The 19,527-nt window shown below is 39.2% G+C and overlaps 3 protein-coding genes across 3 annotated transcripts; 1 reads left to right on the top strand and 2 right to left on the bottom strand.

Annotated features, from left to right (window-relative positions):
* The first annotated feature begins 11,994 nt into the window (after positions 1-11,994).
* Positions 11,995-13,884, top strand: LOC121771251 (lipid phosphate phosphatase epsilon 2, chloroplastic-like). The gene is made up of 4 exons (XM_042168031.1): positions 11,995-12,381; positions 13,048-13,273; positions 13,416-13,489; positions 13,578-13,884. The coding sequence occupies exons 1-4, from the start codon at positions 12,085-12,087 to the stop codon at positions 13,800-13,802; spliced, it is 822 nt and encodes a 273-aa protein (XP_042023965.1). The 5' UTR covers positions 11,995-12,084; the 3' UTR covers positions 13,803-13,884.
* A 30-nt stretch (positions 13,885-13,914) lies between these two features.
* LOC121771250 (putative pentatricopeptide repeat-containing protein At3g47840) lies at positions 13,915-16,492 on the bottom strand. The gene has a single exon (XM_042168030.1). The coding sequence runs from the start codon at positions 16,339-16,341 to the stop codon at positions 14,218-14,220; it is 2,124 nt and encodes a 707-aa protein (XP_042023964.1). The 5' UTR covers positions 16,342-16,492; the 3' UTR covers positions 13,915-14,217.
* Positions 16,493-17,021: 529 nt separating this feature from the next.
* Positions 17,022-18,923, bottom strand: LOC121772611 (mannan endo-1,4-beta-mannosidase 7). Its single transcript, XM_042169783.1, has 4 exons — positions 18,544-18,923; positions 18,233-18,427; positions 17,805-18,130; positions 17,022-17,719 (listed from the first exon to the last, which is right to left on the bottom strand). The coding sequence occupies exons 1-4, from the start codon at positions 18,856-18,858 to the stop codon at positions 17,317-17,319; spliced, it is 1,239 nt and encodes a 412-aa protein (XP_042025717.1). The 5' UTR covers positions 18,859-18,923; the 3' UTR covers positions 17,022-17,316.
* Between the last annotated feature and the right edge of the window lie 604 nt (positions 18,924-19,527).

The following is a 19,527-nucleotide window of genomic DNA, read 5'->3' as shown; positions in this document are numbered from 1 at the left end:
TGCTCAAAGAATGGGTTATTTTACTCTTTTTACTTGGAACGGGGGGAGTAAGAGCATCCACAATGGCGCCTAGCGCACCGCCTAGCTGAGCCCCGGCGCTAGGCGGTGCGCTCGGCGAACCACTGTAACCGCCGAGCCGGTTTCTGAAAAAAAAATCGCCTAGCGCTAGGCGATGTTTGGGCGCTGGGCGATCCGCTCGGCGCCATTGCAGGCTCCGGATCGCCGAGCGCATCGCCCTGCGGATTTTTTATTTTTTATTTTTTAATTTTTGAAACACTATTTATACGCGCTTTGCACTTCATTTTCATTCGCACCACTTGTTTTAACGAGTTTTCTCTCTATCTTAATTTCTGTACAAGAGCAACAACGCTAAATGAGTAACGCGGGTGGTAGTGGGGGGATGCTGAGGAGTACGAACGTCGAATGGCCGAAGCGTTGGAGGCCTATACGACCCGCGAGATAAACCAATGGATGCAAAGAGCCTTGCAGCCGGCGGTACCTCGACCTCGCCCAGTTGTCCACCGCCGAGAAGTGATTGATCGTGATCACGTAGCTACACATCAGCGCATATACGAAGACTACTTCGCAGAGGAGCCGCAGTTCAACGCCAACCTTTTTAGGCGACGCTTTAGGATGAGCAGGGCCCTATTTATGCGTATTGTTAATTCTTTGGAGCATCGATATCTGTATTTCCGCTTCAGGCACAATGCGGCTGGCAAACCCGGCCACACACCTATTCAAAAGTGCACTGCGGCAATCCGGCAGTTGGCCTACGGAGGCTCGGCAGACATGTGGGACGAGTACCTCCACATCGGTGAGACGACTGCCCTGGAATGTATGAAGTTTTTCTGTCAGGGCTGATTGAAATATTCAGTAATCAGTGCCTTCGAAGCCCTACCCCCGAAGACTGCCAGGATCTGATGCAGATGCACGGGGAGAAGCATTCCCGGGAATGTTAGGCGGCATAGATTGTATGCATTGGGAGTGGAAGAACTGTCCCGCTTCCTGAAAGGGGTTCTACACGACCGGCTACAAGGGAAAGAATCCCACGATGATCCTCGAAGTCGTAGCTGATTACCGGCTGTGGATTTGGTATGCGTATTTTGGGGTAGCCGGTTCGAACAACGACCTCAATGTCCTCAACTCGTCGCCCCTTTTCAACGAGCAGTGCCAGGGCGTCGGTCCGGCCATCAGTTTTGTCGCCAACGGCAACCGACATGATATGAGCTACTACTTGGCGCATGGGATATACCCTAGGTGGCCCGTCTTTGTGAAGACGATCCGATCCGCATCAGATGAGAGGAAGGCCTACTTTGATGCACGACATGAGTCGGCGCGCAAGGACGTGGAGGTGGCATTTGGTGTGCTCCAGTCTCGATGGGCGGCAGTTAGGCGTCCAACGCGTTTGTGGCATGTCGAATGCATTGCTGATATAATGTACGCCTGTATTATCATGCACAACATGATTGTCGACGACGAAGGTGTACAACTGACTAGTTTGGTCAACGACGATAATGAAGCCGGTTCAAGCCACGGCGTGGCCGCCCCCAACGTACGGAGTGGGGTACCTCACGATGAAGCCGACCTCCTCCAAGCACATGCCGACATGCGCCAAACGGATGCTCATATTCGACTCCAAAAGGATTTAATTGAAGAGTTATGGGCGCGAAGGACTGCATGGAGTTAGTTTTTTTTTTTAATTATGTAATTTTTTTAAATGTATTTTTTTTAATTTAAATAAAATTATTGCAGTTTCCCGTATCTGTGGCGTAAATTTAATTCCGTATTTTGTGTGATTGATAATTATTTGTTTTATATAATTTTGAGTAATGTGGCTAGGCTATTGCTGGGCTATTTGCTTGTCTTGATGATGTGGCAGGAGGATTTTTAGTGCTGATGATGTGGCAGGAGGAGTTTGTAGCTAGGATATGGCTGAGCGAAAATCATCGTGGATGGTCTAATACTTATTCGTCCCAAAAACTATATCAGATTAGATGGTTGCACGTTTAAAAATAAACTATAATTGATAAATATAGTTCGAGTGGGTAAAAGATACTGAGGGTTCCATTACTATGTAACAAAATTTGGGTTTTTAAGTGATAAGCAGATTAAAGCTTAATTATTTATTAAAAAAAATATTTGTATATCGAGTACATTAATAATCTACATTTCGTCAAAAACATTTATAGTATTAAAGTCGGTTCAGCTATTATAGAAACCCTTTTCAATTTCACCTCTAAACTTTTTTTTTAAGGAGGATCGACGATGGTTCCCCATCTACCCCTCGAAGTGACTCGGACCCCCAGCCTAACGGTCGGAGGTGAAGCGTCTTACCACCGAGCTGCGCTTCGTTGTCGGGGGTACCAAGTTAACCTATCTCCCCCTCGTTGTTGGGGGTACCAAGTTAACCTATCTCCCCCAGCGCCTGGATCGAGGCCAGGACTCAAGAAGTCTCCAGGGGAAATTAATCCCCAAGTTGGGCCTCCCAGAGGTCGAACTCGTGACCTCTAGGATGGCGCGGTATCCTTGCCTCCCTCCTCAACTACTTGAGCTAGAGTTGCGCTTCCCAGGGGTCGAACATTTATATTAAAGTCGGTTCAGCTATTATAGAAACCCTTTTCAATTTCACCTCTAAACTTTATATATTAAGAGTATATAATTACCTTTTACGTCTGTTTTATTTTGCATAAGTGCACACGTGAGAGAGCGCCATTAAGTTCAGCCGGTACAACAATTAACGAAAGATTAATCAAGGATAAACACTTCAACACAATTAAATACTGGTACTATTATTAATTAGGTACAAACAGGCACATATCTTATTTAATTAGGTTAATTGCCAACAATTACACTAACTTTGATCCCAAATTCGTATATGCCACATCTTAATGATAAAATATTAAACAATAACCTCCGTTTTTATAATTTGTAGCTAGCTAGTAACATAGTCACATAGAGATACATGCACACGTGTCTATTAATTATGTAAATCATGTCTAAACTCAAGTTAGTGATTTTTTCAAAGTTAAAATTAAATTATAATTGGAAAATGAAGTGCATATAATTGAGTTAGTCTACTTTCATGTCAAACTATCTATCTAGGTTTCTTTCTGACAAAAAGAGTCCGGTTTAAAAAAAACAGTATGCAGTAAAAAAAGAAATATTCTATCCCTAAATTTAGGGCAGCTATAGTAATTTGTAACATGCAAATCTGTTACATGTCAATTGCTGAACAATCCGACCCCCACCATGCATGCATGTGGGTTTTCCTCGTAGGGAGTAGCATACTATTCTACTAATTCAAATTAATTCTCCAAGCTCATGAATTTAATTTTATACTATGCACATCTATATATATGAATAATGATAATAACATATATATGTGCTGATAATTAGTATACTCTTATTGAATTTTGGACCTAACTCTTCACCAAAAAAATGTATTGGTCATATATGAGTAATTCATTGAAAATTTTGCCAAACATAACAATTATTTATTGGGTGGTACAAGCGATATAGGTGTAGGCCTGCCTGAAGAGATATAAATATAATATGATCTGATGAATTCAGTAGTGGAGGTGTGTTGTGTCTATTAATTTGAACTTTGACTGTCTCCATTTCACTTACTTATTTTCTCAACTACTATCAGTACCTGATGGAGTGTCAATCTTATCTTATGATGGATGCTTGTGGTACCATTCTTATTCTATGGTATTATGGTAGCTTAGTTTATGTAATTTTAAGGAAGATTAATTACATTTAGAGCATTCACAATAGGCGGCAAGGCCGGACGCAGAAAAAAATTGCCATAGAGCCGAAGTATATGTATGTATACATTTTTTCCATTCTTGTTAAGGGCTCAATATTGATTTTTGAAATTTTTTAAAAAATTGCAGTAGAGTAAAAGGAAAAAAAATTTGGGTAAGTGCTTAAGAGCATCTCCAATGGCGGACGTCCGGTCGGATATCTGCGACGGGCGACCGGGACGTCCGCCATTGGGGCGTGGCAACTCGGATACGGACGTCCCGTAAGGACGTCGGATGTCCTCGGACGTGTGGGCGACGGGCGGGCGGACGTCCGCCATTGTGGCGTGGGTCGGACGTCCGGTATTTATTTATTTATTATTTTTTTTTAAAACTGTATATATACGGCTCGTTGAACTTCATTTCATTCGCACCACTATGTAATTTTTTTTTCGAATCATGTATGTTTTTTTAATGAAGTTCTTAATTTTTCCCGTTCGTATGCGTGTTGAAATTTTATTTCCGTAAACGTAAACGTAAATTGCTTTATTTGTGAATTTGTGATTTTTTTTTATTGCGGGAAGTCCTAGTGGGAAGGGCGATGGGAAGAGCGGATTATGCAGGGGAAGTCCTAGTGACGTGGCAGTGGGATGGGAAGTCCTAATGACGTGGCATGAGGTGTTTTTGGGAAGTACTAGTGGACACAGTGGAGATGCTCTAAGCCCTACTCTTTCTCCATGTGTGTCCGCCTATGATGGGCGGATTCTTATTAACTAGCCCGTCTTATATTAATTTATAGTCCTCCACGTCAGTATTTTATTATCCTACATCTTCACCTGGGGTGGACGGACTATAGAGTGCTCTATCTTTTAACAACCATTTTGTATTTATTTTAATTTTTTTATTTTTATATATAATAAAATAATGAAATATACATAAATTTAAGACCATGATATGAAAATCTTTGTTTTACAAAAACGCCAAAAAATACAATGCAAAATACTAAAAAAAACTACAATTTCAATGGTTATGTGACCAAATTTCTTTGATGAGAAGTGAATTGGGAAAATATATGGGAAAACGTGAGAAATGAAGATAAAATCTATTGTATTTATATAGTGAAAAATAGGATAAAAATAAAAAATAAAAATTAGAAAACCATAGTTTGAGCTATAGTCACCGGGTGCCCGCAGTGAGCGGACTATAGCCCGAGCTATAGTCCAGACTATACATAGGGCGCGACCTTGAGGCGAGGCTTAGGGTGGCCATCTGCAGTGGAGGAATGGTATAGCCCGGACGACGCTATAGTCCAAGCTATAGTCCGCCTATTATCGGATGCTCTTACAAACATGGATATTCAAATTTATTCAAGAATCCAGAATGAGAAAGAAAAGGAAAATTTGTGGAATGGGCCGTGTAATTCAAGGGGAAGTGAAAGGTTATTGTTTAACATGGATATTAAATTTTATACTATTAAAAAGTTAAATTTTGTACGTCGAGAATATATTTATTAATTACTCACTCCGTCCACGAAAAATAAGACACATTGTGAATGACACGGGTTTTAATATGGAATTAGTAAAGTAAGATGGAAGGGAAAAAGTAAGAGATAAGTAGTGTTAGTGGAATGTAGGGTTCATATTATTAGTACGAGAGAAGGGAAAAAGTAAGAGAGAAGTTGTTGAAAACTTTCCTTTTTAGATGTGCTCTATTTTTCGTGGACAATAAAAAATGATAAATGTGCTTTATTTTTCGTGGACGGAAGGAGTATTGTTTATTGCACTTATGGGTTGGTTTTAGGGGAAAATAAATGAGACTTGGTGATGTAAAGTAAAGGACACAAACATGATGCGGTGATGTGAAATTGTAAGTGAAACTCAATATTTTAATTTAAAGATAGGACATGCATGCAGGGGTGGCTAAAAATGAAAATAAATTTAAGATTTAAAAAAAATACTAAAATTGATTGATGGTGCTGAAATTTTCCAGTGTAAATTCCACATCATTTATCTTTCTTTCAAGCTATATTTAGGGAATTTGAATGTATATGATTTCTCAATCATGAAATGTTGTTTAGTTTTATAATACCATATTAGACAAACTATAGCAAAAAAGTGGTAGCTTTAATGACTTGATAAGATTATCTTTAAAAGCCAAGAGTGGAAAAACATAAAAATGGGAAAAAGAAAAAAGAAGCTCAACAAAGTTCCAAGAGAGAATCTCAAGTCATCAGTGATAAGTGGAAAAAAGCTAATGTTAATTTGATTCCAAGTAATAGCTTTTTGGATGGCCGTAGTGCTTGTTTGTAAGCAACTTTTAAAAAAGAATATATATTACGTCTAAATGACAAAGAGTTTAGTCAAATTATTCTATATCGACTTATAACTTTTTTGCTGAATGACTTTAATCTCTAAACAAAATTATTCATTATTTTTTAAAATTAACTCAATTTAATTAGTATATATCAGTAATTCTTTTTTTTTTTGGAATTTTCCAAATTAAAGTTCACGCTAGAAATACAAAGTGTACTTAGTATTTTATGCAATTTTAATAAAACTCCAAATATTTCGTACAATAATCTTGAAATTTATTACCAATGCATGCACTTGGTCGATTTCCATAACGACTTAAATTAACATTTTAAGAAAGAAAAAAAATTCTAAGGCGTCAAGTGGATAGTATCGAATATCAGTGAATCACGTTCTTAAATTATTGGTTGATAATTTTCTGATCAAACAAATTTAAGAAATAGAGGAAAACGAGGTTTTTAATGTGGGCCTCACTTACAATAATGGTATTCGGCTTCTTATTGGGCTTTATATTGACATTCACAAAACTACCCGCATTTCTACCCAATCAAATTTGGACAAAATAAATTACTGAATCTTAAAAAAAGATGATATTTTTTTTGAGAAATCGAATATTTGGACATATATACTTTTCCAAGAGTTAATGTTATTCATAATAAATATTGAAGGATGCTAGTGCAGCCCGACACCTGCAGACTGATTCGCTAAATTTATAGGATTAGGGTCGTAAATTTTACACCTCCCTATCGAATTATGCATCATTGTCTACTCCAGAACTCAGTATGTTATCATGTACTTATAAGCAAAAACTACACTTTGGATGAGAAGTCTCTTACCAGAGTATTTCATTTCTCTCTTCTTTATTTTATTATTTTTTCATCTCTCTTACTACTATTAAACATGCACACATCAAATTGAAGAACAAGAACTTTAATTGACATATTTAAAAAATAAATATTAAACGGAAAATTATAAATATTTTTTAAATGAAAATTTCAGCAAGATTTATTATCATGTCTACATAATGCAAAAACGGCACACACATGGGTTACAATTAATTTATTAAACGGATCTACTTTTATGTCTTGGGAGAGATATGAGTGGAAGCTGCGAATTTGAAAATGAAAGCATTATTTTTATTAGTACTATTCCATCCGTGCGCTATTAGTAGGCCAATTTGAGTTCATTACAATTTTTTTAGAAGTATAAAGAAAAGTGAATGAAAAAGATAGTGGAATGTGAGATTTATTTTAATATAGTATTAATTTTATAATGAAATGTGAATGAAATGGGTTAGTGGAAAGTAAAGTGAAAATGAACAGGGACTCCTAATGGAGGACTGGCTCAAATGGTTAACCGGGACTTTTAATGACAGACGGGGGAGTACTATTTTTATTTTTCTAGAAAAATTTATAATTTTTTTTCAATTAATAATTTTATAGATTGCAACAACTGACATATGACAAGTTCAAAGATATTAACTCCAATTTTCTTTCGATTTGAAATGAGTGTAAACATATTTGATCTATCTTTTTCTCACACACACTATGAAGAGAAAATTTGTGAATGTGAAGTCAAGTTACTATTGTCATGTCTATTTAGTTGGGTTGCCAAATTACATTTATTTAGGTGGTCATGTCATTCCATTAACTCTTCTTCGATAACCAATTGTTTAGTGATTTCTTCTTACCAACTTTCACATTTTCTTTTTCCTTTATTTCCGTCAGAAATGCAATATTGTTATTTGACTCTTATGCCCCCACAGTCTTACTTATGCATTTTCGACCCTAATAATTTGTCATCATTTGACCTGACACGAATTTTAAGAATGTGATAAAAAGTTGGTTTAAAAAGTAAGTGGTACATGTAGGACTGACTTAATATACCGAAATACCACACTTATCGTACCGAAAAATACCTAATTTGAGGTATACCGCAAGTTGCAGTACGGTATGATACCTTACCGATAGATTTCGGTACGGTAAAGGTATAGATTTTCCTATACTGCGGTATACCGCAATATACCGCATTTACTATATTTGCCAAAAATTCGATATATATGTTGTATTTAAAATTTATATAAAAAATAGTTAATATGTTAAAATCCTTAACCCATACTTTCATATTTTAGTTCAGCCACCCCCAATCCCAAACACGCTCACACAGAGATGGTGGCAAAGGAAAACTTCTAAGTTTAAGAGTGAGTGATGAAGATTCTATTAAAATGAAGAAAGATTAAATAAAATGATCCTACATGCTATCCTGGAGTAAATATTTGATAGTTTATTGCAATGTAATATTCGAACTTTTGAGTAAGAGCATCCGCAGCGGTGGCGGTCGTCGCCACCGCCGTCCGTGCCAGCGGCAAGGAGAAGGGTCGCCGCCGCTGCGCTCGCGCCGCTGGCACGGCGCTGCTCGATGTATCGAGCACGTCCGTGCCAGCGGACGCACACGTGGCAGCACGGGATTGGGCAACGGCGTAGCCGTTGCATTCAAATTTTTTTTAAAAAAAAATCGGTATTTAATTATAAATAATGCTAAAAAATAAAAAAAAATATTTTCCAAATCCCAAAAATATGGCCGTTTTTTCCCGTTTTTTCTGATTTTTTTTTATTTTTTTTTCCCAAAATCATCTATAAATACACACATTCATCACTCATTTATCACATCAATTCATCTCTCATTCATCTCTCATTCATAATTCTTATACAAACTATCAACACATTCAACCTTCACTCAAAACATCAAATGGATTTCACTCATCTCATGGCGGAAGCGGAGCGCGAAGAAGAAGAATACTACGAACAACATCGTGCCGCTTACGAAGCATATGTCGCGGCGAATACCCCCGCTCATCCTCCTCAACGCACTAGATCAAATCGCCGCTACATCCATCGTGACCGGGAGGGAGCCCACGAAAGGCTCGTTGCCGACTACTTTGCCGACCATCCGCGGTTTCCGGCAGATTACTTCAGGCGCCGTTTTCGCATGTCAAAGCGCTTGTTCATGCGAATTGTCAACACATTGTCCGCACGTGTTGAATACTTTCAAACATGTGTAGATGCAGCCGGCCGGCAAAGTATCACGGCGTTGCAGAAGTGTACGTGTGCCATCCGACAACTCGCTACTGGGCAAACGGCCGACATCTTCGACGAGTATTTGCATATCGGTGAGTCCACTGGAATCCTTTGTTTAAAGAATTTTTGCGAGGGCGTTCGTTCTGCTTTTGGGATGAATTCCTTCGGGCACCCACAACCGACGATTGCCAACGGTTGCTTCGTCTTCACGAATCAGTCCATGGCTTTCCCGGAATGCTTGGCAGCATTGACTGCATGCATTGGAGGTGGAAGAATTGCCCGACTGCTTGGAGGGGGCAACACTTAAGCGGTCACAAAGGCGGCGGCCCAACACTTATCCTTGAGGCGGTTGCCGACTATCGCCTATGGATTTGGCATGCATATTTGGGCGTTGCCGGATCCAACAACGACTTGAACGTGCTCTATTCTTCACCACTCTTCAATGATGTGATGAATGTTGTAGCACCGGCGATCGACTTCACCATCAACGGAAATAAATACCGAATGGGTTACTATCTCGCCGATGGTATCTACCCAAGGTGGTCGACGTTCGTGAAGACGCTCCACAACCCGCACGACCCGAGACGGGTTCTTTTTGCGCAGCGTCAAGAGTCAGCGCGGAAGGACGTCGAAAGAGCCTTCGGGGTCCTTCAAGCTCGATTCAACATTGTGAAGGCCCCGGCTCGGCTGTGGTACGTGAATAATATCGCCGACATCATGTTCACGTGTATTATATTACACAACATGATTATAGCCGACGAAGGGCCGAGGGCGGCTAGCTTCTACGACGAGGACGAAGCCGGAAGCTCAACAGCGAGGTCTCCCCCACGCCGAGGCGAGCATACGACGGTTGGCCAGAGGATCGAGACAAGACACACAATGCGCGATACTCGAATCCACAATCAACTACAAGAAGACCTAATCAACCACATGTGGACGAAATTCGGCAACGAGTAGTGGTTTTTTTAATTTTTAGGATTTTAATTATGTAATGTTTAATTTTATTTATCATTTGTAATATTTATTGTGGTTTTTAAATGAATTTTAATATTATGGAAATGTTATTGTTTAATTGAATTTTAAATTAATTGTGCTCGTCCTTGCGGAAGAGCACAGTTGTGGGTGTTGTGCTCTTGCCAGAGAGCAGGCATGAATAGTACCGCCCGGGCCCACAACCGTGCCGCTGGCAAGAGCACGGTTGTGGATGCTCTAAGGATAATTGGCTAGAAGATTTGACACCGAGTGGAGTGACGCGAGTAGTAGCAGAAAAAAAATCAACATAAAAATATACTCCCTCAGTTCCACTATAATTAATTTACTTCTTTCTCTTTTTCTCTCTCTCACCTTGTACTCTCTTTCCATGTTATCTTTCTAAGAGCATCCGCAACGGAGGACGTCCCAGCGGACGTCGAACCGGCGTGTCGGACATCCGCGCAGGACGTCTGCCATTAGGCATGCGAGGGGCGGACGCGGACGTCGGTTGCGGACGCCGCAGATCTGCGGCTTTCCAACGACATCCGTCGGGACGTCCGTCGTGACGCCCGCCATTGCGGTGCCACGACGGACGTCTCGATTTTTAATTTTTTTAAAAAAAACTCTATATACACGGCTCGTTGCAAAATCTATATATACGGCTCGTTGCAAACTCTATATATACGATTTTTTAAAAAACTCTAACTCATGTATTATCGTCCGAAATGAAGGCCTAAAACAAAAACATATCATACCACGTTCGGCTAGTAGCAACTATAGGGATTCAAGGCATAACATGTACTTTGTTTGAATCGTTTTTTGGTTTGGGATGAGTTTTTTTTGGTGAACTATGTACTTTTTTTAATATAAATATGTATGCTTTTTTTTAAAAATAAAATCGTTGCATTTTCCCCGTATTCGTGTCAAAATTTTAATTCCGTAAATGACATATTTGTGAATTTGTGAATTTTTATTATTGTGGATGTCCGCCATTGTGCATTGGGATGTCCTTATGACGTTGCAGTGCAGTGGAAGGTCTTTATTACGTGACATGAGGTGTTTTTGGGAAGTCCGCCGGGACATCCATACCATTGCGGATGCTCTAAAATGAGTGTAAAAAATAAGTGACTTAGTTATAGTGGATCCCAGAAAAAATCATTGATGCGTAATAATATTCCTATAATATATTTATCCGATTTGATGTATCAAACTGTATTCTAAAACTAAATATTAAATTTATTAATTAAATATTAGTTTTTAGAAATCAATCTTATAAGTTTATTGGGAACAAGCATCTTAGAAATATCCCAACCTAAGTTAGTACATGAGAGGAAATATATTTTTTGTTTAATTTTATACTAATATATGGAGTACTATTTTTATATTGAGATATATAATTGAGCTATGCAAATATTGCAGTTGGAATATGTGGGGATGAATTAGGCGAATCTCATATTTTAGGCTCAAAATTAGTGCACAGAATACAGATGCCATATTTGTTCTTTTAATACTCCCTGATCTCTTCGTTTCATGTTAATTGTATTTTTTCATTTTGACTCGTCACAAACTATATACACTATTTATAATTGAAGTTAGAATTAATGTATTTAATTAATATGTTAGATTAAGTTAAGAGCTTACACTTCAAATTCAAATTTAATTAAACTAAAAAACTAATATTAAATTTACGGACTAAAATGAAAAATTCAAGTAACATGGGACGAAGGGAGTATTTTTACTATTAAAAGTTCGGCAGTACTCTTTTGTCTATCTATAATTAAAATCGTTTCTCTTCTTTATTCTTTACTATAATTAATGTCGTCAAATCTGACCTGTTATTTAACATCCACCTAACTACATTTATTACTGATTTTCAAAATAAATCACCAAAATTACTTGAATTTGAATAACTTCAAAATTTGTTGGTGCTGTGCTCTAGCAAGAAACCGAAACCCCACCAAAATCAAAGTAAAGAAGGTCAGAATGTTTGCGAGTTTGACGCCCATTTCAGCTTCTGCTTACTCTTTTCCTGAATTGAGAAATTCTCGAGGCCCCACCACTAGTTTCTCAAAAAGATTGGGGTTTTCAGGGGAATTCAGCTGCAGAAAGCCTGTTTGTAGCGATATTAGGAGAATAAGTCTCTGTAAAATGAGGGGTTCAAGGTGGGGCCGTGCGAGTACAACCGATGATGGCGTTCCTGCTTTTGAACAGGAAGAAGCCTTTGTGAATGAGTCTTTGACTTTTGAAGACGGTGGAGTTGAAGCTACTATCAACAATTTGGTTGGTGTCTCCCTCAAATTTCTTGTTTATCATCTGAATTTGGAGTGTTAATTGTAGTTAATTTATGTGCTATGTTGTTATAAGGCATGATATGTAGATGAAGAATTTGAAATTAGATGCTTTTTTTTTGTGGAAAATGTATGTGATTTTGTTGCTTATCTGCGTAGGTATGTGCTCATGCTGATTAATGTAAGCATTAATGAGAATGGAATATGATGATTCAATAAATAGGAGCTGTAGATTTTGTAGATATAGCAGTTAATGTTGTTGACATTTTCTAAGGGTATTCTTCATCATAATCTACTATTTGATGTTAAGTAATAATGATGTGTTTGAGGCATTGATTTGGTGACATGATTTTCTCTGGAAGGTAGATGATTTTTAATGGTAAGCATTAAATGTGGCTGCACAAAGCAAAGCTATGATATAGTACTAATTAGCATGTAATTTTTGTTCTTGAGCATTGTTTTCTCCTCTTGAATTCTTCACTTATCCTTTTATACACCCGAAGCTAGAAAAAGGTGCATCTTGATTGCCAGATTTATGATGTATATGCACATGAATCATGTTGGAAGCAACCATTTTCCTGAAATTGATTGGGCTCGATGAACATTTTCATGTCTTTAAGAATTTACTAATTTCATTGGCTTCGTAAACTTGATTCAGAGCAAGTGGCTCATCTCGGCGATTCTTATTGTATTCCTTCTCTGGATGCATGATGCACTAGCTTTATGGGCTTCTGTGGGGTCTGCACTCAACGCTACGCTCTCAGTTGTACTTAAGCATTTACTAAACCATGAAAGGCCGGTTTCGGGACTAAGATCAGACCCGGGGATGCCTTCTTCTCATGCGCAGTCTATAGGTTATACCATCACATTTCTCGCTGTTTCATGTAAGTATTATGACATTCTTTCTGTAATAAATATGGTTGAAATTACGTGAAATAAGGATGCAAATTATACGAGTTTTAAGCACACATTCCTCTGCGCTGCATATGATCATTTTGGATATCTGATGTGTATCCTTCTCTGTAGTGGTGGAGATGTTCGGAGTCAATGCTTTTACAGTCACACTGAGTGGTGTTTTTGCTGTAATCGGCTCTTATTTTGTAAGTATACAACAGCTGCGCGCAGAGTTGCTAGTTAAATTTTGATAGAATTAATTTGTTATTGTGTTTTGAAACATTGCTGTTGTAGGCGTGGCTTCGGGTCTCCCAGCGTCTTCATACAGTTAGCCAAGTGGTCGTGGGAGCAGTCGTTGGATTCACGTTCGGGTTCCTCTGGTTCTGGTCATGGAATAGTTTTGTGCTCAACTTGTTCACATCCTTCTTGTGGGCAAAAATTGTGATCAGTTTGGGTTCCTTTGTATTTGTTGTTTCTTTTGTTTTTCACAGTTACCAGTCCTGGCTTAATGATGCATAGAAAATTCAGATGAACTGTCTTTAACATTATTGTTGAACGTGATGCTCATAATAAATGAAATTCATAGTAGCATTTGTTATTATTTCCACAAGATTTTAAACTTTTATCCTTAATGCATTGAAAGAAACTATGAAGAAGAAGAAGAAGAAGAAAACAAACAATAGAACTTTTGTACTATAAATCAAGAAATCTTTCATCAGAGCATTGATCCATGAGATTTTTAGCCCCAACTAGCGCGATTCTTCCTTAAAAGTAAAGTTATTTTTTCGAAGCTCAGTGACTCGACGCTGACGTGGGCATTATGCTTGGTGCTGGAAGAACTGATGGCATGTTTCTTTCTGGTGCCAGTTTCCATTCTTGATCGAAAGAAGCTGACCTTTCTCATAGATAGTTTCTTGAAGGAGTCCAATATTTGCTAACTAACCTCTGTAAAAGATAGGATTGAAGCAAGTTCTTGTAGGGTGAGATCATCTTTTGAAGCTATCAACTTCAAAATGCAGTGTATATCTTCATACAGTGGATTATTTTTGTCACCGGCAGCAAATGCAGAAACCTGATCCTTGATTTTGATCCAAGACCAGCCAGTTTCCTTGATGACACCTTTTGATTTCATCAGTTTCCTCACCTCTGCTGCTTCGCTCCATTTGCCTCTCGAGGCATAGATATTAGCCAGTGTGATATGCGTCCCTGCACAATCTGGATCCCGTTGGAGCAGCTGCTCTGCTGCAGTCCTTGCACGCTCAACATCACCGTGTTCTCTGCTGGCTCTAAGGAGAGTTGACCAAACAACATCATCCCTTTCCACAGGCATGCTTCTGATCATATTCTCAGCTTCCTGCAGTCTTCCAGCCCGGCATAGGAGGTCGATCATGCAACCGTAGTGCTCTTTTGAAGGAGCTATGTTGTACTCTTTTGTCAATGAATCAAAGTAGTGAAAGCCGAGATCAAGAAGTCCCACATGGCTACAAGCGCTAAGAACGCCAATGAGTGTAACGGGGTCTGGCCTAAAACCAAAATGACGAAGCTTCTCAAACAGATCAATGGCTTCTCGGCTGCGCCCATGTTCAGCATAGCCATTGATCATGGCTGTCCATGACACTATATCGTCGTTCTGTGACAGAGAGAAAGTCATCTCAGCATCTTGTAAGCTCCCACATTTCGAATACATACTTATTAAAGCACTTCGTATAAGCGCTGTTTGATCCAAACCAACAGTCAGAGCATAAGCATGAAGCTGTCTACCCTGTTCAAGAATGGCCATACTTCCACAGGCACTCAGTACACTAGAAACAGCGAATTCAGTCGGTTTCGGCCCTTCCCTCCTCATCCATGAAAGAAGCTCAAGGGCCTGCTCTCCATCACCCCCTTGTGCATGACCTGCAATAATAGTACTCCAAGAAATTACATCTCTTCTTCCCATTTCGCAAAATATTGCTGAAGCTGAACTCGCCTGCCCACATTTTGAGTACATTGTCATGAGCGAATTCGCTACAGATAACGAATCTGCAAGACCACGCTGCAGAACAAGGGCGTGCAACTGTCGTCCCCAAATAATTCGTGCAACATTTGCAACGCTAGAAATCACTGCAGCATAAGTGTACTCATTAGGACACACACCACACTCTCTCATTCTCACGAAAGCCTTGATTCCCTGACGATCATTCCCTGCCTGAACATACGTATTTATCACAGACGTCCAGGAAACCACATCAGGTTCACTCATGTTCTCAAACAGATGCAAACCGTAAGCTAGTTTCCCACACTTGTTATACATTGAGGCAAGGCTATTGACCACATACGAGGGCGTATTCACACCATCCTTTATCGTCCTAGCATGAATCTCCATCCCATGTTTCAAGAGCTGCAAATCAGCGCAGGCCTTCAACGCAATGGCAAACGTGTACGTATCATGCTCGATACCATCCCTCCACATATCCGTGAAATAGGAAAGCCCCTGCAAGCCACAACCACCACGAACAAGCCCTGTGATGATGGCGGTCCAAGATACTACATTTCTCAACGGCATCTCATCAAACACTCTACAACCCTCCAAAACTCTACCATTCTTCATGTACATATCAAGAACCGCGCTCCCTACAAAAACAGAGTTCAAGAAACCAGCTTTGACCGAATAGCCGTGCAAAATCTCCCCAAAATTCACGTTCACATTCAGCCCACACGCCTTGAGAGCGAGGCTGAGGACGAAGTTGTCCATTCGGGTATTCGGGGCGACCCACATTTTGGAAAACAGAGACAACGCTTGAGATGAATCTGAGGCACTCACATAGCCCGAGATCATAGTCGTCCAGGATATCTCATCTCTCTGAGGCAATCCGTCAAACATGTGGCGGGCTCTTCTCAAGTCGCCGGCTTTTACGAGTTCCTTCAGCTGGGAATTGAGCTGCAGTATGTTCGTTTCCATGCCATCTTCCCGAAAACAAATTTGTGTGGAATCAGCGTAGGCTAAGCATGATGTCGTATATAATCTTCTTCTAACAAGAGACCTCAACTGTAACACCATGTTTAAAAATAGACACATCAATATAATTAATTTGCTAATATGAGAAGAATGTCAATTTGCTATTCAAAATGTATCCTAGATTCTTGAACAGTTAATAAAGAAAATGTAGTAAGCAATTTAGTTCCAATAAAGTACTTAGTTTGTTTATTTAGTTATAATAATTGAGTAGGAAAATAAATTGAAATTCTACAATATGATTCTAAATTTAATTTTTCCTCCATTTTTTATGCTTTTCACACTCAAGCTTCCGCGACCATTTATATTAAACACAAACTCATTTTTGTATAAATGTTATTAATACTTCCTACTTTTCCTAAAACTAGAAACTTTGAAAATGACACGGATTTAACGAAAAATGGTATAAAAAAAAGAGAGGTGAAGAGAAAAAAATAGATAATGTAAGAGAGAGGAAGAAAAAAAAATAGAGGAATTAGTGTTAGTGGATTATGAGGCCCATTTTATAAAATAGAGAGTTTCTATTTTAATTAAACGGACTAAAAACTATTTTTAGGAAACAAATGATTTTACTCCAATCATATACACTAAACTGAGGAAGTATATTTTTTTATTTTATTTTAGTGTAAATCTGAAAAAGATGTATATTTTTTACTCAAAACCAAAAATTTGATTGATTTTGGAGTAATATTAGAGCTTACTGTCTACCTCATTTTAGGTTTTAATGTTCCATTCATTCGATATTGTGAATATAAGTTTTGTGATTAGTCAAATATTTGCATTGCAATACATGTCTTATTATACATTGTCAAGAGCTCATAGTAGCTTTAGCTATGAAGGATGGATACATTAAAAATATCACACATTCATCTTGAACTCACTCAAACATCATACTACTATATAATTCTACAGCTGCATCCAAATCTTATAGTAAATCTCTCTCTTGTTTCTTGCTTAACATACTCTCCTGGATGAACACCATCCTCCATGATCCATCCCAAAGAAAGAGAGACAAGACAAGAGATAGAGAGTCAGTAATCAGTTGTGGATGTGTCTCCCTTTGATGCTCCTCCAAAACCACTTTCTGATCTGGTACAGCTTATGAGCCTGCTGTGCTATCAGGTTTGCGGTCGAGCTCTGCCTCTCGTCGCTCAGGATGATCTCGTACCCGTCTCCGAAGCTGTCCATGCCCGGGGCCAGCAGCTGCCAGAAGAGACCCCCACCAGCAGCTCCACCGCGCTTGGCAGACGCGTAGATCTTCAAATACACTGCGCTGAACAGCACGTCCCTCTCGTACGTGCTGAACCCCCTGTCTCTCCGCGATTTCCCAAACTCTGCTATCAGTATAGGCTTCCGCAGGACGCGCTCAGCATCTTGAATGTGTATGTCAAGCCATTTGCTCATGAAAGACACCTGATTCTGATCATTTGTGTTTGATAGCCTTTTTTACTCACACAAAACAACAAAATGTCACAAACTCTGCATATTCATTTTTAACAAGTGAGTTTCGAGTAGTAGTAACGTACCATTGGTCGGGATAGGAATGCACGGTTGCAAAATCAACCGCGGGAACCATGTTGTTTGCTATGAAGTCTGTCCCGATGTTGGAGACCGGATTCAATCTGCTTCTCTGAGGCGATGATGGGCCGTAGAAGCCTTCCAAGCCGGCTTCGACCAAATGGTTTCTGTCTATGGACTTCACATAAGAAGCCATCTCCATTATCCATGCCTGAATAGTTCTGCCTGAGAGATCAGAGGTGCATCTAGGCTCATTCATGAGTTCCCAAGCCATGATTGTTGGATCATTTTTGTAGATCACTCCAGTGAATGTGTTGTATCTGTTCACAACACTCTGCAAAACAAAAAAACACACACACACACACACACAAATCATGACAAAATCTTGATTTGAGTTTTTTGCTAGAAACAAGAAGTGATGAGTGTGTTAATATACCCTTATGTGATTCTTGTAGAAGCCTTTAACCATAGAGTTTGTGAAGAAATTATCATCAGAAGTGAGATACTGCCCTCTGCTTCTACCCCAATTCACATACTGCTTCTTCCCACCAAAACTCTCATAATTATTAGCCAAACTCAATATCAGCCTAATCCCATATCTCCTTGCTTCTGCCACTACAAAATCCAGCCCCTTCAAAAACAATTAAAAATCAACAATTTAAAGAGACTGACTCAAACTTAAAGTAACCACCAGTCACTATGCCAACACAAAACACACAAAAACTTTTTTTTTTTTTTTAGAGAGACCTTGAACATTTGCTCATTGTAGGATCCGGGATACTGCTGCAGGGGGCGGTAGCCGCCATCGCTGAAGGCCCAGGTTCGTGCGACGGTGAGGCCGTGGGAGGAGGCCTGGCGGAAGGCGGCCGAGACTTTGGGGCGCTGAGAAGGGTCGGAGGCTTGGTACATGAGCCAGTAGGCGTTGAAGCCGTTGGCGTAGAAAGGGGCGCCGTTGAGCATGAAATGGACTCCTCTGCTTCTTATGAACATGTCTGCATTTGCATGGAGCCATTTTTGTTGGAGATGAAGAAGGAAAACGAACACACACAAATGCTGCTTCATTTTCTGAACAAGACAAAGGAAAACTGAAATATTTATAAAAGAGGATGGATTGGTTGGGGAAGTTAATATTTTGCAGTTATGTCTATGTGTACCGGAATTAACGGGAAATCTAGTTTTTTTTTTAAATATAAATATAGAGATTTCAAATTTGTAATTTTATTAATATGGTGGGTCACTGGTATTTATTACACGGCACCGACGTAACAAATGAAGGAACTTGGAGCACTAAAGCAATCTTCTTTGGCTCCTTGCATTGCTTTATTTATCTTTTTACCTTTTTCGTAGTTGAAAATATGACTATTTTCTTCCAAGTTAAAAACAAAAGAAACATAAAAGGAACATTGAATGGGGCTATGTATTAATTGAGGCGTGATGAGTGGCACCTAATATGTAAAGACATGTATCGTGGTGTCTCCTACCTATCATGTGACAAACCCTCACTCTCACTCACTCCACACACACTAACTTGTGATGAAGATTTCATCACTCCTTTTGTTTTAAAAAAGAATTTAGAACCCAAAGGTATGGTCGAGTGGCATGAGACTTGTCAATCCTTCCATTTGGATCGATCCCTGCCTTTAGGTGTGGAGTAGCCTTAAATCCTTGGGTCAGTTGTCTCACCCATTGAGATGCCTACAAATCAGCTTGAGAAATAGTCACTAGGCCCGG

Source organism: Salvia splendens, chromosome 16, assembly GCF_004379255.2.
Source record: "Salvia splendens isolate huo1 chromosome 16, SspV2, whole genome shotgun sequence".
Classification (NCBI taxonomy): domain Eukaryota; kingdom Viridiplantae; phylum Streptophyta; class Magnoliopsida; order Lamiales; family Lamiaceae; genus Salvia; species Salvia splendens.
This window is presented reverse-complemented; position numbering and strand designations above follow the sequence as displayed.